This window comes from Cynara cardunculus, assembly GCF_001531365.2.
Source record: "Cynara cardunculus var. scolymus isolate 2C chromosome LG 3, CcrdV1, whole genome shotgun sequence".
NCBI classification, from domain to species: Eukaryota; Viridiplantae; Streptophyta; class Magnoliopsida; order Asterales; family Asteraceae; genus Cynara; species Cynara cardunculus.
Window position 1 is genome coordinate 28,343,348 of NC_037530.1, and position 13,993 is coordinate 28,357,340.

A 13,993-nucleotide genomic window follows, 5' to 3' on the forward strand; every position below is an offset into this window, starting at 1 on the left:
TTTAAACTTAATTTTTATTTTTATTTTAGATTTTTTTTAAATTTAACTTTTCTTAAAAAATTTAAAGATCCGATTTCATTTTAGGAAAATTAATTTTTGTTTAAAAATTTGTTCAATACGAGACATTAATTATTTTCCTTCTTCCAAATACAACACTATTTAATTTCTTTCTTTCTAATACAACATTATTTAAATTTAAATTTTTTCCTTAAAAAAATTAGGTTTTTCTTGAAGATCCGTTTTTTTTAATTAATTTTTTTAACTTAATTTTGATTTTAAAATTTTAATTTTTTTTAGAAATCAGACAAATTTAATTTTTTAACTAAATAATTGACCAAACCTAAAATTGTTAATGTATCTGCAACAATACAACTTTTTTCATTTTTGGAATATAATCTACCACGTCGTTGACTAACTGTCACGAACCTTCAGATTTTGCAGAAGATAATTTTTTTTCTCAATTTCGGATATATATATACTGTTTTTTTTTAAGTGTTGGTTTTATGTTGGTAGTATGAAATTTGACATGTTTATATAGTGAGGTTGAGGAAGAAAAAAAACAAATTTGAACAGTGTTTTGTATTGGAAATGAGGAAAATAAATAGTATTTTATTGGGAAGGAGAAAAATAAATAGTGTTGTATTGAAAATTTTTCTAAAAAAAAAAATTTTCAATGAAATAATAAAATTAAAAAAATAAATTTCTTAAAAATATTAAATTTCTAAAAAGATTAAATTTTTAAAAAAAATTAAAATTCTAAAGAAGAAATTTTGAATAAAGTTGTGTTGTGAAAGAAGAAATTCAATATTAAAATTTTTAAAAAAAATTCTTAACCAAAAAAGTTATATTTTATAAAAAAAATTAAAATAATGAAAAAAATTAAAATTAAAAAAAAAAAAGTTCTAAACAAAAAATAAAATTTATAACAATAAAGAAATTTAAAAAAATATTTTCTAACAAAAAAATTATATTTTTTTTAAAAAAATTAAAAAATATTTTTAGAATAAAAACCGCGTGAGGCCCTTACATACCGGCCAGTGTGCAGTGTGTAAGAGGGGACCCACCAGCTTAATTAATTAATTTATTTTTATTATCACAACTTTTTCATTTGCAATTTAGCCTCTGTATGCATCTAAAGGTGTTAACACTTAACAGGGTAATGAATGGTAATTTGGTAAAAGAAAATTAGTTTTAAGGCTAAAAGGGTAAATTAATTATTTTTGAAGATTACTTTCCTCAGAATCTCGATGAGGCTCTACGTTTGTTTAGAGGGGTTGGGGGTTATTGTTATAAAAGACAAAAAGGAAATAGTAAAACAGTAAAATAAAAAAAGACGAAAATGCACCTTACCTAACGAATGAAATTTAACATCAACTAGTGACAAGGACCAAAACGTTATAAAAATGCAAACTCTAGAGGTTATCTTAGAATAAACAAATTATAGGGACCAAATTTAAAACCACATGGACCAAATCTATAATTTACTTCTAATTATGATGTTTGTTGATTCATTATTGATACTCTTGTTCAGCAACCCATTAATAGTAATAAAACTTTGTGGACCAAATCTATAATTTACTTCTAATTATGATGTTTGTTGATTCATTATTGATACTCTTGTTCAGCAACCCATTAATAGTAATAAAACTTTGTGGACCAAATCTATAATTTACTTCTAATTATGATGTTTGTTGATTCATTATTGATACTCTTGTTCAGCAACCCATTAATAGTAATAAAACTTTGTGCAAAGTTTCCTCCCGTGATATGAATTGCTACTCCTTGACTGCTTATACTTCTCCAAACACCTGATTGCATTTTCCTATTGAAATTAAAATGACTACTGAAATTGCATTGTACATCTAGAATAGTCCTAAGAAGACATGGTCCCAAGCAGATACTTGACATATCCCCCCCAACCCCATCAGAAGGAAAACGAAAACCAAGATTTGCTTTATCCGATATCAAACGAGAACTACGAACAAATAGTACACCTTTCAAAAGTATCAATACCATCACATGAATTGTAATTTGTAAATGCATGAATGTGATGTACCAAAAAATTTACGATTCCTAATGAAATAGGTAACAAAGCCACCTTACCACCCACTGCTACTAAATCACCGCCTCCAAGTTAAACTGGCTTCACTGCAAAAAGAATTTGGGATGTTTTGGCCTAAATTTGCACAATTTTTTGGAATGAAAAACAATGTCATCAATGATGATGTTTCTCATCATGGATCCTCTTTTGAAATGCTTTAGTTACTTGTAATAACAACACTTCACTGAAACCTTTTTATTCTTGCATCTTACCATCTCCACACCCCACTTCACGGGAATTTACAGAATTTTTTGGTTCGATAACGATCAAAATGCCAAACATACTTCACTTATTCAGAAAAACTCAAAAAGGGTGGAAGAGCCTTAACAGGCTTGCAGACATTCATTCATCTCCAAGATAGTAACCAAAAGAAGTCATCATAAATCCACAAAATGTTGGTTACAATGCCACTGGTTTCATCTTCCTGCATGTAGAAAGTAAAATATGGCAAAATTCCCTTCTCATTTAGAAACAATGAGCAAAAATCTCAGACTCAGGTTTCTTAAGGAAACTGATAAAAGCATTTGAAGCAGAGGCCTAAACAATAACTGTAAACACAAAATAGGATGATTGACTTCCACTTACAGACTTCGTGTTTGATCAGAGCTACCAAACGGATCCATATTTTTGACTAAATCTCATGTATGCTAATACTCCAAATATCATCGTTCAACGCATGCTACCTTCGCGCAAGACATCAATCATGTCATATATCTTCTTATCTGCTTTTGATTGGATCTACATTTGAAAATAGTTTCACAAGATTAGATTACAAGTACCCTGCCATAAGCATTTCCCTTTGCCTTCTCTCTTAAAAAGATCTTCAACTGTTTGCTCTATAAATTCTCAAAAATAAACAAGCAAAAGTCAAAATCTCCTAAAGAAAATTACATCTTACTCGCATAGTTTCTCCATTTTGAAATATATAATTATATTATTCATATATGAAGAATGTTCTGTTCTCTATATTTGGGGATTACGTTGGGGCATAGGTTGGTATTTTATGGTCTTTGACATCCCGGAGAAGTTCTAGCCTTTTATAAATAAATAAATTATCTCCAAAATCTCTATTTTCTTTATTTTGGACATTTTTGTTGGATGTGCTCTTATATTGAAAAAGGGTATTGTTTAAGAGTATTTTTGCTACAAACTTTTTGTTATTGTATTTATTTAGCAGAGAAAAGTAGCACCTTCTTAGCAAGAAAAAGTGCAGCATCAATGGCACCCTCTGCATAAATAGATCTCCCACAAACGTTGTGCTGAAACTCGAAAGAAACTCTACAGATAGGAAAACAGTATTAGATTGCTTTTTAAGAAAGATTCAAAGATAAGTCAAGAGCTTACGTTCCATCAGGGGATGTGAGATGGTACATATGGAATGCATGGCCATTAAGGTGCTCCTCTGGAACACCAACCATTTCAATCTGTTGTTTTGGATCTCGTATCAATTGTACCTGGTACCAAGTTGAAAGATCTTTGAAGTCAACACTTAATTCGGAAGGGAATACGTGATGCTTGGATACAAGGTGTATCAAAATAAAAGAAAACTAGTTCTTGGTGTTATTTCATGGAAACATGTATTTCTGGTCCAAAAGAAGTGCCAAATGTGTTTTATGTTCAATCCAGAATATGATAATAAGCCCTCGTGACATAACAAACATAAAAGAGTGAATTACTTGTGCAACCAATGTACTTGACTCTGTGTCAAAACAATCATTGTAGTACTTTCAGAATGAATATTTGTAACCGTTGTTCATAAGTTTAGCTTTCGAAAGAAAAAACCAATATATTTGGCTAAAAAATGTGAAGTTTTGCAAGTACAAATTATTTTGGGATTTTACCAAGCACAATGGTTGTTTTCACACGAAGTGTCAAGTACGGTTGTTACAGAAGTTATTTCTCAAATAAGAAGTATGCAAATTACTAACAAAAACCACGAAGACGTATATTTGTCAAGACAAGTATGCAGCATATATGCCTTAACCAAGGCAGTCATTGTACATACAATGACATTAAATTTGTAATTATGATTGTTTTTCCTTTTTTAGCATGAAATGTTGTTGACACACCTCATCTAAGTCGAAGGAGACTCCCAGTTTCTGAAAACATGAAATGACAGCCTTTGCTGTTCCAGATGTGTCCAACTTGGTAGACTGATGAGACTCCAACACCTGTTAGGTTTCCAAAAACACAAGATCACTGTAAGGAACAACTAAAAACAGAAACGTAAAGACAAATTTCCAGTAGGAACATTTATTGAAATAATGGAAACATAAATACTGAAAACACTCTGGCGACAAAATAAAAACCAAGAACACCACCAATTTCCGCATGCAATTTTTGGATTTTTACACATGGTTTTTCTTTTCCTTAAAGCAGGCAGACGCTAAGAACCACTTGAATTTAAGAAGTATTAAGGGCTATTTCCTTTTTACATACTTAATGGCATCGGCGGCTTATTCATTAAGCCATGTAGGTGTTTGTTTACGACTTAATGATGAAGTCGTGGCAAAAAATTGCTGAAACAAATAAGCCAGAATGGATGTTTTGTCCCCGTTCAACCATATTCCCTTTGTCCTCGTCCCTCTCCTCTCCTCCCTCCATCAACTGCTCCCCTCCTCCTTCCATCGCTGCTCCCCTCCTGCTACCCAGATCGATTGCTGCTCTCAGCTACCCAGATCAGATTTGCCCCCTTGATCCATCACTGCTCTCTGCTACTCAGAAAGATCCAACGCCTGCTGCTCTCTGCTACTCAGAGAGATCCAATGCCTGCTGCTCCTCTTCTCCAACATCTTCGAGCTATCCAACGCCTCCAGCCTCCAGGTCTTGAATCTTCTTATGCAACTGCTTCACGTACTCGATCGTGTCTCTCAGGATGGATGCCTTGTCCATTATAGTACCAAAAGTACCACCGCCCTCTAAGTATGTTGATTCTGATTTGTGTTATATGCTTTGTTTTGTATCTTGATCATGCTGCACCCTTTGCATTAGTTGTACCTCTGCTGTGTAGCTTGTATTTGGTTCAGCATTTTGGGTTCATTGTTCCTTGCTACATCTTTATACTGCTGTGTTTTTCTTCAATTCAAACACTAATATATTTGTTCTGCATCTTCATCATGTTGTAACATGTGTGCTGATTGTTGTACCTTGGTATCTAACATGTACTTTAGGAATCATCATTATCCTATTATTACATGTTTTTCTAGAATTCAAGTAAGACCATCACGGTCTTTATCGTGTTTGCATTCTTTCTTGGAATTCCTTTGATGCACATCGTAATTTTCATTATGGCATGTTGTGGGTTAACATTAATTACATAACGAGGGTAAAATGGTCATTTTATTTTCAGACATTTATTCAGCACAAAAATAAACAACAATTTATCTAAATCAATACATATGACCAGTGTTCAAAAAGGTGCGCCGGCGTAAAACATGTCTCCATCGTAACGACAAGGCTTGTAGCGTTTGTGTAAGGCGTGTCAAGCCATGGGCCATGGTGTGCTGTGGCAAGCCTCTTTTACTTGGGCATGATATTTTAATTTTTTTTAAATTTAATTTTTTTTAAATTTAATTTTTTTAACTTCTGTGATTTTATACTTTTAACTTTATATTTTATATTTTTACAAACTTAGCTAATCACATCACTCATAGTTCTTGGATTCACACATGTCACGGACTCGCAGTTAACACGAAGTTGTAAAACCCTTCCAAGATCTATTTTGAATATTTGATCACAAACGTTTTATAAAAATCTAGTTAATATATATATGATTTTTCTTCTTTTAATATAGTAATATGAAGGAAAAACTTTAATATCATTATATTATTGAATAAGAAATAGAAAACATATATGCGTATACATATAATCATATATATATATATGACACATAAATTTGCCGCCTTATCTCACGTCTTAAAAACGCCATGTCCTTGCCTTGGCGTGTAAGACTTAAGGCTTGAGCTCGCCGCCACGCCTCACGCCTTGCCGTGGCGTGTAAGACTTAAGGCTTGAGCTCGCCGCCACGCCTCACGCCTTGCCGTGGCGTGTAAGACTTAAGGCTTGAGCTCGCCGCCACGCCTCATGCCATTTTGAACCTTGCACATGATTTAATACATACGAACAGTTAAATACACACAGGCTTCATTAAAAAACAAACAAACACCTTAGTCACACACTATCCAGAAAAAAGAAGTCAAACAGAAGCCACCATCAAAAAGACTTTAAAGACCGTAAAAAAACTGGCCAAAGTAATCACAATCTTGCTCTCCTTTAATAGAGGTTTCATTTTTTTCTTTTAAAGAAACCATATTAACAGTTTCACACCTGGTCACAAAAAAACAATCATAATGTTCACCTTGGTTTTAAAAAGCGCGATGCGGTCCGATGTGTTAAGGGTCCCGGAAGCCGATGCGTGATGCTAATGCGCGCGCATCACGGTATTCAAAAAATATTTATAAATTAATTTTACATATCAATTTCTACCTTAAAAATATTTACCTATCAAAATACTTCATTTATAACATAAAGTAGTTTAAAAAGTGGCATTCGAATCTTAAAAAGTTCGTGAATCGGAATAACAGAAGTACATAACACACAAACTACTACCATGAAGAACACAAGTAAATGTCTAATAGTCCCCAATCCCTAAACTAAATGACCAACTAATACTCCCCAAGATCAGCATCATCAAACCCCAACACGGGTTCATCTCCCTCATCATTATCAAACCCTCCAATATCTGCTTCCACGTCAACTTCATCATCTTCGCTGTCGGCTTCTTTTATTAGGTCTCTCACAGTCTCATGTTCTATTTTAATTAACTAAGAAGCCCAACTAAAAACTGAAAAAGGGAGCCCAAAAATGCAACATACATGATGCACTGATGCAAAGGTGATGCACGCATCATGTGATGCGTAGGTGATGCGAGCGCATCATGGAAACGCAACGCATCAGACCCTTTGATGCGTTTTCTTCAGCGCATCGCGCATCACAACGCATTATGCGCGCATTTTTGAACCAAGATGTTCACGATGACATGCTTACTTGTTTTTAACCAAAGTATATGGTCATTACAAAAACTAAACTTCAAGGGGATCAAAAATAGAAAGTGCACTAAACCCGTCATACATGTTAGCAAGTTGTCATAACCTGTAGCTTACGATGTCTAACTTGGTCACTGGTGCTCTTTTGCTATTATTTTCGAAAGCATAAACCATGATCAATCCTATAAAGGGAGCACAGTCCAGACTAGTGTTTCCAAAATGTTTATCATTTGCACCAAAAAGAACAGCCTTGATATATCACTTTCCATTATCACAACGTCCAAAAGGTCAATCAGTTTGGGAAGGTAAGGGCATAACATAAATGCATGTCACTCAATTTGTTTGGACCACATTGGAATTAGAGCATCTATTTATAACATTGTGCCATTAACAAAGTAAGGAATGATGCTTCAAGAAAATTAAGAATGAAATTGTGCAATTTGTGTCCAAAGTCAAAGATATACATCTACAACCAACTATACTAAACAAAACTACCAATCAGAAACTACTGGCATCAGTAGAGCAGATGGAGACAAATACCTCTAGTGTATATCCAGAGAATGCTCCAGGAAATTGCTTGGCCATAATTTCCATGGCTGCAAGGAATGCCACAACCTAAGGAAATCAAGTGACAAGGAGACTTAAACATCCTGAAAGATAAAGCAACTAACATATTCAACAAATGATACCACAAACAATATTCACCTGTTTTCCCATTTGAGGAGAGATCACAGCATAAACCTTTGAGTCTTCAACAGTTTTATACAGAAGATCCCTGTCTCCACCGGTGGTTCCCATCACGAAAGGAACTCCAGTTTTGCAATATAATTCAGCATTATCTGCATCGATATTATGGTGGAAGCAATAAACTAATATGCTAATGTAGATAATTGAACATCTCTGTATTACAAAATTACATATTTACCATTCACAGCATTAGGTACTGTGAAGTCCACAATGATCAGATTTGGATATTCTTCGACAAGAGATGATAGAGTGGTCTCTCTATCAGAGGGACCGTGCACTTGAATATCTTTCCCTCCGACTTGAATCGTTTTCCCAGCATCTTGTTGAATGCCAAATGATGCTGGAACAATATGAAGCCCTGCAGATATTCCGGCTTCAATAACTGCCTGGCCCATTTTGCCCGTACAACTATTGACCTAAAGAAAATTTATAAATTAAAAGAATTGAGTTGGTAGAATAATAATACAAATCAGCAATTAAAGCGTGCACCTTTGGAAGGAGAGTAAAGTACCATGATCGGTAGAGCAAGATCGTTTGCAGGATCCAAATGCTTCTCATCGAGGCTCTGAATTGTTGAGCTCATTGACAATTTACACCTTTGTTTTCTGGTAAAATTAATAAAGTTTGACGGTCTTCTACTGCTAGAGAATGAAACAAGATTTTGGTGTCGTCCAAGTAGATTTACCGGCACTTCAAGAACGAAAGCCATTTGTTTGTCTTTCAGCAATTCTATTTCCACAATAAGAGATACATTAGTTCCATTACTTCAAGTGAAATTTCAATCTCAGGGGCTCTGTAACATGGGTATTGTGCATTCCATGCCTATCCCAACGCCTCATATCCTTTAATCTTATTCCTTATTAAGGTACTTCGCAATGTCTAAACTTGTTTATGTTAAACAGCAAAAGCGAAAAGAAATTGGCACCCTAGACATTGCCACCATGAGGCCAGATAGCATTCAAGCTAAGCACTTTATTGCCTTGTGGGCAAGGCCGGTCCTAAGGTTTTTCATGCTCGGGGCGAAAAATCTAAAAGATGCCCCAACAAACAAGACACTATATTTCGAAGGGACAAGGATTTACCGGTGAAACGTGAGCTTTCAAATGAAAGAAACCACACTAGTCACCGCTCAACATGGGCCACTTACGGATCATTTTTCAAATGTCAATATTTTCAATCAACACAAATATGCAATAAATTACTAGATATGTGGAAAAATGAGTGATTTAAAGGACTGCAGATATAGCTTGTACATTAATGCACATGACTAAAGATTATAAGAAATATTTGGGAATACATTAGACAACTTGATGTGTAAGCTAGAAATCTAGACAACATGTTTAACATGATATGGGAATTAGTGTTTATGAAATCAATTTGACAAACAACTCATTATGTAGAGAAACCACGAGATTTATGCAAATTGACATTGTCATATACTTATTGAACGAAATTAAAACAATGTAATTACTAATAGATTCTGAATGATGCATCTAATAGAATATGTCAACATGCTATGAAAGAGATATGGTTGATTATGTTTATAACTTTGTTTCGTGTACTAAGTAATAGCTAATGCTTTAAGCAAAATGTACACCACTCAATTCTAAAAAGTTGGCGTGTTCTAATTTGTGATGAACCCTAAATCCCTAACAAGATTTCCTCTAAAAATCAAAGGTCCTAAAAAGCCATCGAGCATGGAAGAATATGGTCATGATACCAGACAATTTTAACGACAAGAATTACCTTTCACCGGTTCAAAAAACAGCCCATTTTGCAGCAATATCTTGAGTAACTACAACACAACAACCTTACTTCCATTCTTTTGTAGGCTTCCTTATATTGACCTTGATATATTGTAATTACTATCCCTAGGACTTAATGCCACATAACGCATAGAAAACAAACAAAATCAGTACTCTTTAGATCAAGAATCAAACTATGTAACCAATCTTTCGGTCTCTTAAATTAATATAACAAGAATATCACAGAGTTTATGGTCGTGGCATTTCATCGACCAGTTGGAGGGCATCATCAATCTTGGTAATATTACACACAATGAGCAACAAATCAAACCTCAAGCACAAAGCAAATACCAATGAGAAACCAAGATAGACACGTTAGTAAACTTAACTAATCATCTAACTATCAAAAATGAACAAGACAAGTAGACAACAATCCAAATAATAGAACAAATTAGAAACATCTTTAATCTACAAAACAGTGAAAGGAATAAACATTACTCATTAGAATTTAGAAATTTACCAAAAGTCTAAATCGGTTGCTTAAGACTAAGAGAGCCAGAGACTTGGAGTTCGAGAGAAGAGGGCAAGTAGATTAAGAGACAAGAGAGAGTGAAAGACTTTCGTGAGCCAGATTTGGAGAGGGCGACAGTCGAGAGAGTTGCTGGGTATCACTTGGTTCAGAACAACTCGAGAGTCAGCTCAATTGTGAAAGTGAAGCGAGGCGAGGCCGAGAGAGAGAGACGTCAGAGTTCAGACGGACTTGGGCATAAGGTAGGGCAGCGTACGTTAACATTTTTATATCCCCAAAACTGATCCTACCCAAAGACAAACGGGCCTTAAGCAGGTGATGCCCTTGGTCGTTCTGCTGTCCTGGACCCGTCGTCCCCATGGCCGGCCTGCTTGTAGGGTCTACACTCCGCTATGCATTTTTGAAAAAAAGTTTCCCACGTCTCGATTTTTAAACTCTAAATCAGCTATTTCACAAATTTAAACTCTAAATTAGCTCTCAAAATTTCAGGTTATCTGGATACCATGATTTCTCCAAACCAAAAACATTGAAAAGGGTACTACAACAAGAAGCAAGCTCGACAATACCTGTTGAGTTATGAATAGAGCGATCGGAACGAGAAATGGACACAACGGCAACGGAGACGGTGCTGACGCTTGTCGCTAAAGGGAGAGAGAAATGGCGTTTAAGTTGCCGGCGGGCTAGTCAATGTATCGAAGCAGCGGCGTTAAAGTGACGTCAAATAATGAACAATGGCGGTTCAGTGCTTCAGCAGACAGTTTCACAGCGGGACAGCGGCACAGCGGCAGTCACAGTGTCGCAAGTACAGTCGGACACGGGAAGATCACGGATGTAATCGACATGGGAGAGTTGGGTGAAGGTGAATTAGGTCGACAAGGCCTCACAGACTAAATGGGCTTGTTTACAGAAATTAAAAAGTGAAAGTGAGCCCAGGCCCACCATCTTCATCCACTTTGGCTATATTTAATTTCTAATTTTAATCAAATGAATATGTTTTTTTTATTAATCCAACCTGCTATGCAAGCCAACTAATTTCAGGGCAACCACCTGTTTTGCAGATAGTTCGGAGTCACTGCATTTGAACCATCGTGGCCACAAGGGGATTTTTATTCCTCCTTGAATTTGAACCTGGGACCTCCCGAAACTTTTGACCTTTGGAGCCAAGCTCAAACCAATCAGCCACCACCCTTGTGGTTATCAAATTAATATGTTTAATTATACAAGAACAAAAAATTCCGTACAAGATATATTCGGATATTTATAGAAGTCGAAGGATCATGTGAGAAAGAAAATTAAGGTGATAAACGTAAGGAGACATTTGGACTCTTGATCACATTTAATATCAAATTCACTCATGAATTGTGTTTAATATGGGGATAGGTTCAGTGTTTCTCATCCTAATGTGCATCCTAGGGTGGAGATCTCTTTTTACGGTTCTCACTTTAACTCTCCTTCTCACTAAAACTCAACCCATTTATAGTATTTTATATCAATTTGACAAGGTTCTAAATGACGTGAGGCATGATATGCGACAAGGTCAAGCAAAATCATAGGAGTTAGCATCGCAAGGTCACGATTTTTTCAAGGTATGACTTATGATGATAAATATGTGTATCATTTATATAATTATACACACACACATGTTTTAGCTAAAAATAATAATTTGTCAATAATATTAAACAATTTAATTTAAGTTATATATTTTAAACTAAAAAGTAACTAAGACATTGAAAATGTAAGAAAAATCAATATTGTGATACAAGAATAGCGCATTGGGCCATGGCGTGTCACATAAACATGGCATCAACTCGTCAAACATGAGTCTTGAGTCATGATGTCCGACGATAGTCATGGGCCAACCGTTTAAAACATTGCCTCCAAGTAGTTGCAAATGCAATAAAGCATGGGGAAAGAGAGGAGGTCAGATTGGAACTAGCATTCTACATTTTCAACCATTATTTAAGGTTCAGTTTGTATTGTAATCAGACAAAAATTGGAGACGCAAGTGTTTCAGTGGTGTATTACCCAAAAAACAAATGTCATATTTATATATAGAGTTAGCTAGTTAATAATAAACTAATCAACCAATCAGACCTATCATTAATAGAGTTCTAATATGCCCCATCAAGATGGACTCGTGAAGACGCCTTGAAGAGCCATCTTGGAAGTAATAGGTAACATCTTAGACCGAGGTAAAGGTTTAGTGAATATGTTCACGAGCTGAAATTGACTTCAAACGGGCATCAACTTTATAGTGTGAGCAAGAACCATGTCACGAATGAAATTCAACAGTTGACTATATTTCCTATTACAACCAATTTCTACTAATGATCCGACTGCCAAGAGGTCTAACAGGGTTCATAGTTTGCCATCTTATTTGTGAGATTATCATTGAAACTTGATGTATGATAATACTAATTCGTCTTATCGATATCCTTTTCAGACTTCTTGTCTTATCACATGTTGTTGGCAAAAGCACAAAACATATGTTTTATCTTTATCAACACAATATGAACCTAAGACATGCAATAAAGCAGCATATTATAAAGAATGGCAAGATGCCATGTGTGATGAGTTGTAAGCCCTGGAGATTAACAAGACATGGAGTATGATGCCTCTTCCGGCTAATAGAAAATCACTTGGATGTAAGTAGGTTTATATGATTAAAAGGAAGGTCGACAGTTCAATTGAACAGTATAAGATTGGTGGCACAATGGGTTCAATCAACAGTATGGAGTTGATTTTCTTGATACATATTCTCCAGTTGCCAAGCTTGTCATTCAAGGTAATGCTTGCATTAGAAGCACATAAATCTTGGCTCTATTACAATCAGATGTTAATAACGTGGTTTTAAATGATGATCTTGATGAAGATGTGTATATGGAGATGTCCAAGGGTATAAATTTTAGGGCGTGAGCTCTTCATCCGTTCCAATGGTATGTAAATTGCATAAATCATTGTATGAACTACAACAAGCTTTTGGACAATGGTATTCAAAGTTCTTTGGTTTTCTCGTCTCTAATGGCTTTACTTAGTCGAAAGCATATTATTCTCTATTCTATAAAGGATCTAGCTCTTACTATGTTGCCTTTTTTGTCTACGCGGATGATATTGTCATTACAAGGGCTTCTTTGGATGAAATTAATGCAATTAAGTTATATCTCAGTACTCAATTTAGGCTTAGGGATTTAGGCCAATTGAATCATTTTTTTGGTCTTGAAGTGGCTAGATCCAAGTCTAGCATATTTCTTTCTCAACGACAATATGCACTTGAGTTACTTGAAGACACGGGTTTGTTAGCAACCAAAACTACTCTTATCCATGGATACTAAGTCCAAGCTCACTAATTTCACGGGAGATTTACTTGATGATCCAACCAAGTATCGGAGACTAATTGGATGCTTGATGTATCTTACGATTACAAGGCCATATATTGCTTATGAGGTTCATCGACTCAGTCAATAACATCACTAGCCCTCGTACTCCTCATATGCAGGTTGTCATCTATTTGTTATGGTTCTTGAAGCTCAATCCAGAACAAGGATTATTTTTATCAGCCCACTAGTTGAAACAACTGAAGGCATTTAGTGAATCTGCTTGGGATGCTCTTCTAACTAAACAACCATGTAGTGAAATACACACTCACTGTGGCTTGTTGTTGTGTAAAATTCATCAAATCACACTCAATATGGAATATCCATGGCCCATTACTCTACTAAAATCTTTCTTTCAAGTCTTTCCAGATTTGATAAGTTGATTTTGAGTATATAACACTTACTGAGATCTCTTTTTAAAACGGATTTAGAATCCAAGAAATAACAATGTT

At 35.1% G+C, this 13,993-nt stretch overlaps 1 protein-coding gene across 5 annotated transcripts; it reads right to left on the reverse strand.

Moving 5' to 3' along the window:
* Nucleotides 1–2,412: 2,412 nt before the first annotated feature.
* LOC112509693 (4-hydroxy-tetrahydrodipicolinate reductase 2, chloroplastic-like) lies at nt 2,413–11,009 on the reverse strand. 5 transcript variants are annotated; one of them, XR_003068847.1, is made up of 10 exons: nt 10,734–11,009; nt 8,405–8,622; nt 8,072–8,309; nt 7,852–7,985; nt 7,687–7,761; nt 4,171–4,272; nt 3,446–3,555; nt 3,292–3,379; nt 2,687–2,839; nt 2,413–2,525 (listed from the first exon to the last, which is right to left on the reverse strand). XR_003068847.1 is itself a non-coding variant. In XM_025114785.1 (10 exons), exons 3-10 carry the CDS (start codon nt 8,474–8,476, stop codon nt 2,771–2,773), a joined length of 888 nt encoding a protein of 295 aa, XP_024970553.1. In that variant the 5' UTR covers nt 8,477–8,498; nt 8,579–8,622; nt 10,734–10,940; the 3' UTR covers nt 2,413–2,770. The 5 variants fall into 5 exon arrangements, 4 of the variants coding, with proteins under 4 accessions (XP_024970553.1, XP_024970554.1, XP_024970550.1 ...); XM_025114785.1 differs by having other exon boundaries at nt 2,413–2,839; nt 8,405–8,498; nt 8,579–8,622; nt 10,734–10,940; XM_025114786.1 differs by lacking the exon at nt 10,734–11,009 and adding an exon at nt 10,159–10,548 and having other exon boundaries at nt 2,413–2,839; nt 8,405–8,498; nt 8,579–8,622.
* Nucleotides 11,010–13,993: the final 2,984 nt, after the last annotated feature.

Coding starts and splice junctions, on each gene's coding strand:
- LOC112509693 (XM_025114782.1), bottom strand. CDS start 8,602: ATGGCTTTCGTTCTTGAAGTGCCGGTAAATCTACTTGGACGACACCAA. Junction 7,762..7,851: donor CTCCTCAAATGGGAAAACAG/GTGAATATTGTT, acceptor TGATTTCCTTAG/GTTGTGGCATTCCTTGCAGC. Junction 2,840..3,291: donor CACTTTTTCTTGCTAAGAAG/GTGCTACTTTTC, acceptor TTTCAAATGTAG/ATCCAATCAAAAGCAGATAA.